This window comes from Mastigoproctus giganteus, chromosome 9 (genome assembly GCF_048544385.1).
Source record: "Mastigoproctus giganteus isolate SK-2022 chromosome 9, ASM4854438v1, whole genome shotgun sequence".
NCBI classification, from domain to species: Eukaryota; Metazoa; Arthropoda; class Arachnida; order Uropygi; family Thelyphonidae; genus Mastigoproctus; species Mastigoproctus giganteus.
Window position 1 is genome coordinate 177,243,362 of NC_143583.1, and position 12,788 is coordinate 177,256,149.

Below are 12,788 nucleotides of genomic sequence, written 5' to 3' on the forward strand. Positions count from 1 at the left end.
AACAGTGCCAAGTATGTCAGATTCTTAAGGCTGTTAATAATAGTTTCAGAAACAGAATCAGGTCGAGCTGTCCCGTGGATCCGATAGAGGAGCTTCAAGTCGTCTGCATAACTGATAAATTCGGTTTGCTGGCACAGGAATGGGTGGATGGCACCCGTAAAGAGGAGCCCTGAAAGAAATCCGCCCTGGGGAACACCTACACAACCTTTCCTTGTGAAAGATTTTTTATTCACAGTCAAGTGAAGGACCCTGGTCGTAAGTAGCGACTTCAAGAATTCCAGTATAGTACCTTTGATTTGGTATCCCGTTTGGTATCGCAGTGAAGGGCTGATCACAAAGTTGCAGGAGGGGCTGGATGTGTATGCTGTCGAATGCAGACTGGATATCCAGATAAACAATTGCCATCTCAGGCCTATCTTGTAGAGCCCCCAGAATGTTGGTGGTTTAAAGCAAGTTGGTAATGGTGGATCACATGGCAGAACCTTGTTGGTTAGGATGGGAAGAAGACACTTCTCCACGACTTTGAGGAGACATGAGGCTTTCATTATTGGCCTGAATTGTAAAACTGAGATCGTTCCTTGTGTTTTGGGGATTGGTCGGACAATATATTGGTTCCAGGCTGTTGGGAAACTTTGTGTTGTGAGGATTCCATTAAAGATTCCCAGGAGTGCATCAATGATGTAAACACTAACGCTTTAAAGGATGAATTTTGGGACCCCATCATATCCGGTGCAAGACGTTGATGGGATATCATCGATGGCCTGGATAAGCTCTCTTTTTTTAATGAAGATGGAAGCGAGAATATCTCGCTGACAACTGTTGTGAATGGTCTTAAGGTCTGATGCTGACTTTGGCTTAAATCTTGTGATGTAGTCTAGCCATTCGATCGGATTAAGTTATTCAGGAAATTCATCATGCCTTGCCTTAAACGGTTCCTTCCTGATCTTGATTGTTTTGTCGATGTAGGCTTTCATGGCTTTAGATTTGCCTCTATTGAACTGGGCACGGGCTGTTAAGTGTATAATCCTGTCTAGTGGGTCTGATGTTGCTTTCCATTTTGCATGTAGCCTTTGTTTATTCTGAAATTTTAGCTGAGCTGTTGGGTCCACCATGCTCTGCTACTACAAGAGATTGAAATTGTTTTTGAAGCTGTTGTTGTTTGTTTTTTTTAGGAGCATTAGCAACTAAGGCCATATTGATCCGGGGGTATGCGGTGGTCATTTCTTGACCTTCCGCATTTGTCCGTATTTGGTGGTCACGGGCTCGAACCCCGGTCTAATCAAGAAGCGTGTGCTACGCACTGCTGTTCCTGCCCAACTGGCTACTGAGGCGCCATTTTGAAGCTGCAGTTCGAGCAATAGACTGCAGCCGGCAGATAAAGAAAGTGCAGCCCGAATTGTGGGTGACATTGGTTTAGGGCTTCCCAAGGAAAAATGGATTCTGCAAAGCAGCATTTCTCTGGATTGAGGAGTGAAGGGCTGATCATTGTCTTCTTAACTGGTGCCTGATGTTGCCAGGATGTCCTGGAAGTGATTGGAAGAATGAGAGCTACTGGTAGATGGTCTGACATGAAGGCTGTTTTATGCTGGCTGTCGACGGTGAGGGTGTCTGTTGCATAAATTAGGTCTAACAGGTTAGTACCTGGTAGACTTAATCTATGTTATTTCCCCTGACTGGTAGCGGAAAAATTCTAGAGGTTCAGACCTACTGCAGCCAGATTTACAATGGCCCAGTTCAAATATAAGGAAAGGCATCTCTGCGCAATTATTTTATTGTTGATGCCGTTTGCTTTTGATGGCTTCAAACTGTTCTTCAGAAATTTGCAGTACCTCTCATTCTCGATGAGGGCCTTTTCGATGGTAATCTGTGACTCTTTTAATGTGCAACCTTTGGCACTCTGTGCTGGAGGATCCGCCAACTAGCACTCCTCTCTAATTCAAAGCGCGTTTTTTTTTTACTTGTAGGCTGCGTTTATCGGATCGCTCCAACCAGTTCAATCCCTAAATGCCATCCTGTGCGAATTCGTAGACGGCAAATACGGTTGCTGTATTTTGGATCAGCAAGTAACTTGTCAGCTGATTTGGGGATCTCACTGGTTTGACAGGTGAATGCGTGTAAAATGGGTAGCCGACATTTAAAAAAAACTGTGATATACAGTACTTTCCAGTTGTGTTTTTTTTAATTATTACAGCAAACTTTACACGTTATTTCGTACAATTCTTCTGAAAAGATGCTATATAAAGCCCTTTGTATTTTTCAATAAAGGCAATTTGCTTTTGTAACCGGAGTTATAAGCTGCATGGGCCTGCATGCGCCATTTTTCTCTCTTTTGAAGCCTTAACAAAATCTCTAATGCCGCTCACAGTTTGGAGATTGTTCCTGAAAACGTCCATAACCAATACCGGATTAAATCAGCCGCTGTTTAATTTTCTTCGTTTTGCTTTAACACTCTCTTCGACGAAACAGGAATTCAGGCGAACATCTTTTATTATGACAGCCTTTCTATCTCGGGTAATGTGTAAACACCTGTTCAGTTCGCCGAATTTACCCTCACTACACTCATTTCTTATCGAGGTGTCAGAGTTTGCTTTGCTGCTACCATTTTAGTTAGTCCAGCTAAAGCTAACCAAGTATTAAGTTTCTGATTACTTAACTGAGAGATTGCTTAATTCGCCACGGGTGCTCTTTGAGGAACGAAGATGTGGAACCAACCGTGCGCTGAATGAAGGGAGGTTAATAATTCTTGTACAAAGAAGCGAGAATATTTAATGCCTTAAGCAATTTCACCTCGAAAGTGACAGGTGGGGAGGCTGTTACAAGGCAGCATCTCCCGTTTGTTTTTCTAAGGTGTCCATCATCTCTTTAGCTTTATGAACCTTGGACAGACCCGTCGCTTGCACGGTGTGTTTAGCTATTGCATACTTCTGAGAGGGTGGGTGGGGAAGGTTAGTTGAGGGCGAAAAGTCATGCTGCAGTGCATGAGAGAGAGAGAGAGAGAGAGAGAGAGATAGAGAGAGAGAGAGAGAGAGAGAGGCTGATTTAGACGGGGTTCTGGTGACGCTTTCCTTACCCATAGCTACTCCTATAAGCCCGCCATCAATCTTGATTTCTGTCTAGAGATAAGTAGGTTGTAAGGCCCTAAAAGTGGCCATCTGTAAGTACACCTGCTCTGTACCAAGACTACTTGCTCAAAGAATCCCAGGTTCACCTACAAGATCAATAAATAGATTTCATTGGATTATTTTTATTACAAAAGCCAAGTAAACGAGTTCCACCTTTTGTTGGTTAATTCTCAGAGACGTCACAGCCGCCAGTTTATAATCGAGGTCCATCATTTTTTACTTTCTCTATCAAAGAAGGAATTATAAATGGATTGTCTGAAGTGTACCTAGGAGTAGCAAGCAGATTTGCGGGAATTGGGGCACTTCTAGGGAATTGACACAGCCGTACTTAAATACAATCGCCTCTGTGATTTGGGTTATTTTGGGAAATGTTGATATATCTGTTAATAGGTTTATCGCAAGGGCGGTTTGTTTGCAGGATGAAAAACCAGTTGCCATGAGAAAATAATTATACCCTCGTCCAGTGCCAACTAACTCGTCTACTCTTTGAAATTCCATTAGCAGTTCTTTCCATCATTTTGGGAATAAATCACATCGGTCTCGCGACTGGAATTGAACTAAGTTCAAAAGTATTTCTTAAAGCAACCTTTCTGAACGGGAGGAATGTGATATTTACAGAATTTGTAGACCGATCCAAAGAATACCAGGAAATTTTATCTACTATATGCTCGTAATACAGTGAAACAGTTAAATTTATTACATTTCTGAGATTAGGATAACGATTATGCGTAATTTACGTAGGCGAATAAATGCTTGAAAATGATATGTTCATTGGAACAGGCAGGCAGTATTCAAACACAGGCTGCTGTTTGTTGGGTTCTGTAAGGAAAAATGTTTTATTACGTTCTCCGGATCACCCCGAAAGATACAGAAAGATTTTATCTTTGTTCAGTTTGTTCTTTTCTGGTTACTGAAATATCAAAAAAAAGTATGAATTGGATGCGAAAAGTGACCTTTGTTTTGTAGCTGTCAGGGTCCCTTTCTTTCTTATTATACGCTAATAGGAACTGCTGTTCAATTACAATACTATCATTCTCAGTTGGCCTTATACCAAGTTGCGAAGTTTAGGCTTCATTCAATTAAAATTTACAGTTTTTGAGCACAGTTTAGTGTGGTTGTTTGCACAGGTGTTGTTTAGAATAGACCCCACAGAAACTAAAGCCATTGTAGTTTATTCTATGGTCAACGTGTCTCTTTTGGGAATCAAAAAAATCAGTTTCTGTGGTAAAATTCCTCCAGTCATCAAAGGAATCAAAAACGAAGGCCTTTGCTATATCGTGTGTGCGAACAATGGTCTTACTCCTGTTGGCAACAAGTAGCCACTGTGCTGCTTGTTCCCAACTTTTATCTCTAATAAAAGCCCACAAAGGCTCCACCTTTCTGGACAACAAAAGAGACCTTATATACATACTTTATATTCTTAATGTTTGGCTCTGAACCAGATACTTCTCCTAATCTTCTGGTGTACTTTCCTGAATACTTTTGTGCTGTGCTCAGGAATGTACCTGAGAAGAGAAAAGATTTCTTCTGTATTATTTGCATTTCTTCGCGTACTGAAGCCTTTGTGGGCTTTTATTAGAGATACATTTTGAATGTACTACTCATGCATAAGTAAATTCCTTTAATTAAGAAGAAGAATTTCCAAAGCGCATAGTTTGGAAGAAAACGAAGTGAAAAACATTTGAATCCGTCTCAACAGACACATTCCAGAAAAATTGAAAGCTAATCCAAATATATGAAAGTCCAAACTTTTATTTATTGCATGTGGCGCGCAAGATGAAGAACTCTGCTGTTGAAAAAGAGAAACCTAGTTTAAAACTTACGTAAGAAAGACGTTACAATTGAAAATGTCACGTGCTTCTGCTTCACTCGATGAACGCATAATGGGTTTGTCGCTTGACACTCATTTAGAAAGGTTTGGGTTCAAATCCCGTCGGCGATTGGAGGAATACTTAAAGGCCGCTTCAGTCGAGGCTATTGCTGATCTAAGAGGGGAGAGAGCGAGCGAGCAGGGTCCCCCCCCCTTGAGATATGGGATTTTTTATTGAAGAGCATTGAATATTTTTGTTTATTTATTTATTTTTTGGCCGATGTAGAAAAGAGTTCTCTTCCTTGCATCATTTTATGCCATTAACATAATGTTAACCTTAATATTAATCAACATGAATTAACATAATGTTAATATTAATCTTTTCCGGATTCTTTTCTAGGTTTTAGCCCAGCATATTTGTATTTTAGGCCACTAAATTAGGCGTCTTAAGATATTTTTAAATGCCAATGTGTTAGGTATTTTGGTAAAAACTGGCTGCTTTATTTTTAGAGCAGTCAATGTGTTTTATGCGTTTTAGGACAGTAAAAGTTTACAGCGTAATGATAGCGACATATTTTTGAATGTCTTTAAAATGCCTTTGTGGGTTTTATTAGAGATAACAAGAGTCCAGTAAGATTGTCATAAGTGGAGACTTTTAAACTTTGTGACGTGAATTTATGACTAGCAGAATTTTAAAAGAGTGTTTTTATCTTTCAGGGCAATGTCTACTCGAGTAATTGCAGCGCTGTGGTGGTTTTTCACGCTAATTATGATCTCCTCCTACACAGCCAAATTAGCTGCTTTCCTTACTGTGGAAAGAATGAAGTCACCCATAGAGAGCGCCAAGGATTTGGCCCAACAATCAGTTATTCAATATGGATGCGTAGAGTCAGGCTCAACGAAATCTTTCTTTAAGGTGAGATTGATGATTCTGTGAATGTATTTAGTGGGCTAATTTGAATAAAACTTGATACGCGAACAATTAATACTTAACAGAAGTATTTATACACATTTCTAGCGTTTGTTTATAGAAATATAAATTAGGAGAATATTCCGTTAAATAAAACCCAGTTAACATTTTATACACGGTGAAAAAGTCAATTATCCGAACCAAACAAGGATCTGATACGCATTCAGCAAAGATCCGTGCGTTCTGTGTGCGTAAGCTAGTTTATTTTCACATCAATTAAAATATCTCGATTAAACTAATTTAACTTATAGCTAATGGAAAGTTGGATTTCGTTGCATTCAGCTCGGCGATATCAAATAAAACCCAAAATGTGACGTGTTTTTATTTACTTTTTAATATTAGAAAATATTATATTTTATATATTATTATATATTATTAAATATTAATTTTGACATTGAAAAAAAGTTTTGTAGTACTGTACAGTAAGTGGTGTTCGCATTTTCAGAACAGACTTTTACAGTTTTTCGGACCATACAAATGCAACTGCTACAAGTCTTGTTGAAACAGTGTGGCCTGGTTCGAATTGTTAACCACCCTTCCTATCTTCAAATCATCAACAAACTTCGACAGCTTCCTTTGGATACTCTTGTCAGTAGAGACAAGAACATTATAGAAGAGGGACCAAACACAAAGCCCTGAGGGACCATCACTTATTACAATGATCCGCCCTGGAGATTTATGATATCCATCTGTTTCCCGTCTGTTTCCCGGAGCTTGCGATCCGGGGTAGTAGTTTATCAGTTACTCCAATTGCTTCCAGTTTATATAGTGTCCTACCATATCGGATGATAGTAGAAGTTTTGTAAAGGCAGTTTGTAGAGTATCTACAAACAACCATTACATAAACTTATCGTGTGAATAGGGTACATGATACAAACCACCTTCAATAGTTAGAGTATATATCCAAGTTTAAATTAGACGTATTCGATATTCAAGATCACAGAAAAATATAAGCTACACCCAAGCCCAGAACTTGGCATATGCTAGGAAGCTCACAATGACACTCAATCTTGCTCCGCAGTTCACGACTTCGTCAACATCTGGGAATTCGTGGGCTGGAAAATCCCGGGTAGAGCTGTCAGAAGCCCTCCAGTACTCTGCTCAAACCAGCAGAAACTCGCGATCTTCAAGCGGCACTTTACCAACAGCCTCAAGGGGGAACTGAGTTCCGCCGAAATTTATTTTGATCTGTGGTCCAGTGTTTCGGTCTAAATGAAAAAAAAAGAGAAAATCCGTATTCACGTGCAGTCACCATTCCTGTAACTGTCATTAAAACTAAAACTGACTCCAAGTGATGTCCAAATTGGCTCAATCGGTCCATTATGCTATACCCCCATTATTCTACGGTACGGCCCTATATCATCAGTATCTGAGAAGATCCACTCCAAACTGACATTCCAGGCTTATTTTGGAAAAGGACTGTCACTACATTGAAACCCCTCATACTGCGGATCTTCAACCTGTCTCTCAGGCTGGGGAAGTATCCTAAGCACTTTAAGCAGGTCAATATAGTTCCTATTTTCAAAAAAGGTGATAAAAATGACGTATGCGATTACAGACCCATAACCTTGCAAAACAGCCTGGCTAAACTCTTCGACACAGCAGTGCACAAACATCTCTTCGAATTCTTCAAGCCTTTTATTGATCAGAATCAACATGGTTTCTGCAGTGGCAAGTCAGTAGTCACAAATTTACTTCCTTTCTGGCAATACACCTCGGAAGCTCTTGATAACCACCTACAAGTTGATGCAGTCTACACAGACATATCCAAGGCATTTGATAAAGTCCCGCACGAACAACTTCTGGAAAAACTTAAGCTATATGGTATCCGTGACCCTTTGCTCTCATGGCTACGCAGCTATATTACGCATCGTTCCTTGAGCGTTATCATAGATCAAGTGAACTCAGACTGTTTTATACCACTAAGCGGAGTACCACAAGGCTCTCCATTAGGTCCTCTTCTCTTCATTGTTTTCGTAAATGATCTTCCTTCTTTCATGTACACCTCCAATGTTCAAGTTGCTCTCTATTGCAGATGATCTTAAGATCTACTCAGCAGTGAAGGAGACTACCGATTCTCAACAGCTTCAATGTGCTCTCAATAAATTCTCTCTGTGGCTATCTCTGAATGGCTTGTCTGCTAACCCCTCGAAGTGCAAAGTAATCTCTTTCTCATCTTGCAGATCTCCACAACTAATGAATACGGAGTACACTGTTAATTCTGTGATCATCGAAAGGTGTGACCAAGTTAACGACTTAGGGATTCTCTTTTCCAGCAGTGCTAAATTCGATGCCATGTCCTTAAAATCACCAGCAAAGCATTCAAAACACTGGGATTCATCAAACGGAACACATACAAGTTCAAAAGCTACAGATATGCAGTTATCCTCTATAAAACTATTGTTCTGCCAATCCTTGAATTCAGTTCACCCATCTGGAATCCTCACACAAAGACTTTAACTAACACAATTGAAGCAGTCCAAAAAAAAACTTTGTCCGTTACCTTACGTACCGCAATCCTCTATTCTATCACTCAGTGTATTATGAATCGCTGTGTGATTACTTTCATCTGAGGCCTCTGTGCACTAGAAGAGTTACTGCTGACATCGCCCTTCTAGCCAAAGTAATCACTGGAATTTACGAAGCATCTGATATCCTGAGTAAAATAAACTTCAATGCTCCTTGTAGACAAGTCAGGAACCTTACACCGTTTCGCTGTGACTCTGCCAACACGGACTTAATGAAGTTCAGTCCACTGAACAGAATCAGCAAATCAGCAAATGACTCTCGCATTGACTTCTTTGACAACTCCCAATCACTGATGAACTCCATCCACAAGATTGCCTCTTCACTTAAACTGCAAAGTGACTAGCTCACATCTAATTATTGTAGCTTTTTATTTGTTATATTATTTTTCTATTCTCTAACGGATTAATTATTACTTGTTTTACCGGTAACTTAACTTAATACAATCCTCTTTTGTACATGTGCTTTTATTGTTTGAATCTATATCAATGTTTATCGTCCTGTTGGATTTCATATTATTGATATTATGTTTATTGATCTGATCTCAGATACACTGTTAATGGTTACCTGCTGTTAATGGTATCTTGCTATTAATAAAATAAAATAAAATAAAAAATAAAATAAAATGCAATTATCGACCATAAATCCACTTCAAATGCAATTATGTACCCTATCCTATTCACACAATAAGGTTTTAATTTTGTAAAGAGGTTTCTGGACCACCCTGTATATAATGTAAAAATTGTTATCCAAATCACCTCCCCTTAATGAACCTATACTGATATTTATTCAAGTTACCATTCGTGTCGAAATGGTCCTGAATCGCATTCTTAACCACAGACTCCATGATCTTCCCTACTACAAAAGTCAGGCTCATGGCCTATAGTTATACCCAGCGCCCCTTTGGCAACATCTTTGTGTATTGGAGGAGACATCAACACTTCTTCAATCCAATGGGATCTTCTTAAAGTCCAAAGACGCTCTCATTAACATTCCTAACGGTCTGATACACTCACAGGCAGCTTTTTGAATTACAATTGAATGTATTCTATACGCTGAAGCTCTGTCCTCCTTTAACACCAGGAGATTTTTTAAACTTATTTTACAGCTATTTGGCTCTTTAACCTTCATCAGAGATTCGTGTTCATTTTATTTCAATAGTATATTTAATAAGCGAACAAGAATAATCATTATATTCTTGCCCGACTCGTTAAATTTTTTTTAAATTTGAGATGAGTATCTTTGTAGTGGGTGAACTGTATCGCGTTGTCCATCGTGTTACATAAATGTCTACTAATGCTACTCAGGAAGCTAACTCATTTTTATCAATACTTTTAGAATATATATATATATAGAGAGAGAGAATTCAACTACACATGGATCCTTTTCTGGATATTCTCCTTGCTAAGCCACACGGTGTATGAAATGTATTACCTGATGTAAAACTGCGCTGTCATGTGCCATTTGTGGTGGGGGTACGTAGTCGTTGAAGTATTTTCATAACTTAGAAGCATTTCTCAATCTGTGGGCTTTTTACTTATTTATCGAAAATAGAGTTTCATTGTTGTGGTAATACTGAAAGAGGATGTGCCAAGAAAGGATAAACATTTCGCAAGACGTCGGTCTTACAGGAGTAATCTTCTTTACCCTATAGAATGAAGGAAAATCAGATGAAGTATAGCGATGTAAATATTTCGTATTTCGTGGAGATTTTAGAGTGAGAATCTTTTTCTCCATTTGCGAAGCTGTCGATCCGCATGTCTGTTACTGACAGAGTTATGCTGGAGTCATCACAATGAAGTAAGAAAAGACCTTCAAAGGTCGACTTGGAAAAACAAATTTTAAGAATTTGACGTATCCACCTTCACGTTTTTCCCTTATCCAACAAGTTTCTATTTTGAACGGTCTGGATCTCATATTCTTAACAATTTTTAAATAATTTGAATTCGATTTTTATCATTTAAAGTTTAATTTTTTTATTTTTAGATATCTCTTTAAATGTTTCATTTTTTTTCATAGAAATCAAATATCCAACCTTATAAACGGATGTGGCACACCATGGAGTCAACGAAGCCATCAGTTTTCACAAAGAATTCGCAGCAAGGGGTAGAACGGGCAAAAAAGGGCAGCTACGCTTTTCTTATGGAATCTGTCTCCATCGAATATATCACAGAAAGAAACTGCGATCTCACGCAAATAGGAGGCCTGCTCGATTCCAAAGGATATGGAATAGCCATGCCAGATGGTAAGTCGAACTATAATGTCTACTTTCATAAAAAAAAAGCAGACATTCAGTAAAGATTAATTTAAGTACATATATCTTTGGTTGTGCTGTAAAAATTTTGCTAATCGAAGTCGATTTTCTGACCAAAATATTTCTAGTTTAGAAGCGCACGAGAAAATAAACAACAGGGGGATCAAGTTAGACACACGACACTGATTTAATTTCAACTTCGCAATATGCGAAAGCTCTTTAGTCGCCTTAGTCAAGCCACCTAAGTGCAGAATTTTTCTAATTATTTCAAATCAAAATCTGCCGCTGTAATACTGCGCTGAAAATTATCATCTCATCGTTAGGATTTGCTTCTTTCTTTATAGACACTTCAAGTAAGTTAGTTGATGCGGTTCTTTACCTCAATGGATGCGAACAACCAGTGGGCTCGTCCTTTATGGACAGATCGTATAGCTTCTTTAAAGCAAGGATTTCCTCCGAGTCGTAACCATATATGGCTCACTAGGGAGTTTTATGTGGCCTGCCACGAAAATTGCGTGCAGTACAATCTCATTATCTGGCCGGATTCCTTTCCATTAAGACCATAGCAATTACGTAAGCACCAAAAAAGTACAGCTTCAGCAGAACAGGTACTAAGCTTGTTAAAATGTCTCCGTTCTCGTAGCTGCGCGAAAATGTAGACCTTAACAACCTCAAGGAATTTCAGGGCGTGCGGAATGCTGTTGTTGAAATGGAAGAAACAAAGTACGAATGATGGAGAGAAAGAGAGAACATATACAAAGTCTCCTATTCAGCTCACGATCAGCTTTAGCACTGGTAGAATATTATTTACTTCCAATCGGTTAACCTACTCTCAATAAAAATCCCATTGTAGGTGTGTAGTAATTATCGTGCAATGTTCTCTTATCTCTGTCTGTTCTTTTCTTTTTTACTTGAAACTTTTGTACTTTACGAAGTACATGGACAATGGATAAGTTCTCAACTTGTATTGCCAAGACTTGTTTATATCGTGTTTACAGTAGCTGGCTGATAAACAAAGTTAGAACAAGTGCTGTGGTCCGTTTTGGCGTCGCAAGAGGTGGTAATCATAATAAAATTCTTTAGTAACTGTAGTGAGTGTTGCAATGATTCCTATATCTCATATCTGGAGGAATCAACCTTACAAAACAACATCATAACAAGGTAACACCAGTTGGAATGAATTATTAAAAATTATTTGCGGTGGTCTATGGTTTATCTTTTGAGGATCCTGATACCGTCACACGCAATTGGACCTTTAACAGCAACCATCCCTCTAGAATTTGAAGGGTGTTCTATAGTTAAGAGTCGAAGTTCTTGCAAATCAATCTGAAATGTGTTTACGCTATCAAGTATTGCATTTTGAAGTGTCTATTGAAGTTGATCAGTCTCGTCAGATGAGAACACAGTGCCGAGGAACTTGAGATTGGTCTTTAGCTGAGATTTTCCATCGAGTTGCTCTGGATGTTCAAGTGATCATGTCTCGCTGTACATAGATTAAGAAACGTTTTTCTGGTTTCATGACGTTAGCTCTGTGCAGTGAGACTACACTTAAAGCTCGAGCATACTGTTGACATAGAGGTGGAACCATCTATTTGCCCATGTGAAGACCCATAAATGCAGCCTCTCAATTTTCCTTGGTGTGTCCTGTATAGCAGCGGACCATATTTCTATTGCGCTACATACAAGAGCATTGAAAGAAAGAGGGGAATGCATTTCCAGATAGCGTCTCTTCTCTGTATTTTACACAGGTCTAGTAACATTTCCCAGAACGCCCTTAGTGTTTCGGGTGTGCGTTCCATATTATCTTTAAAGAATAAAGTGATGTCTAAAATCACATCCATGAATTTTATTTGCCTAGCTGGTTGTAGCTATTGTACTCTACTAGGCCTAGGCGTAGTGAATGGGAACAATCCAGTACTGTAGTTCTACTTGGCTGAAAAGAAATATAATATGCAATTAGTTTGACTTATCTGGATTCATCTGGAATATGTTCACAAAGAGGCCTAAAATTGCTATTCAGTGTCAATATATCGGTTTGTCTTATTGCTTTGAAATTACTCTGCACTGGCATCGGCACATTAAATAAATCCCAGTGGGGAATACAAG

General features: G+C 38.9%; 1 protein-coding gene across 1 annotated transcript in view; it reads left to right on the forward strand.

The window, feature by feature from the left end:
* The window catches only part of LOC150080904 (uncharacterized), a 256,611-nt gene that overhangs the window by 102,448 nt on the left and 141,375 nt on the right, over nucleotides 1–12,788 (forward strand). The window contains exons 13-14 of the mRNA XM_090380849.1: nucleotides 5,650–5,848; nucleotides 10,448–10,673. Of these exons, the coding sequence (XP_090236975.1) occupies nucleotides 5,650–5,848; nucleotides 10,448–10,673 (425 nt within the window). The remainder of the gene's footprint in view (nucleotides 1–5,649; nucleotides 5,849–10,447; nucleotides 10,674–12,788) is intronic.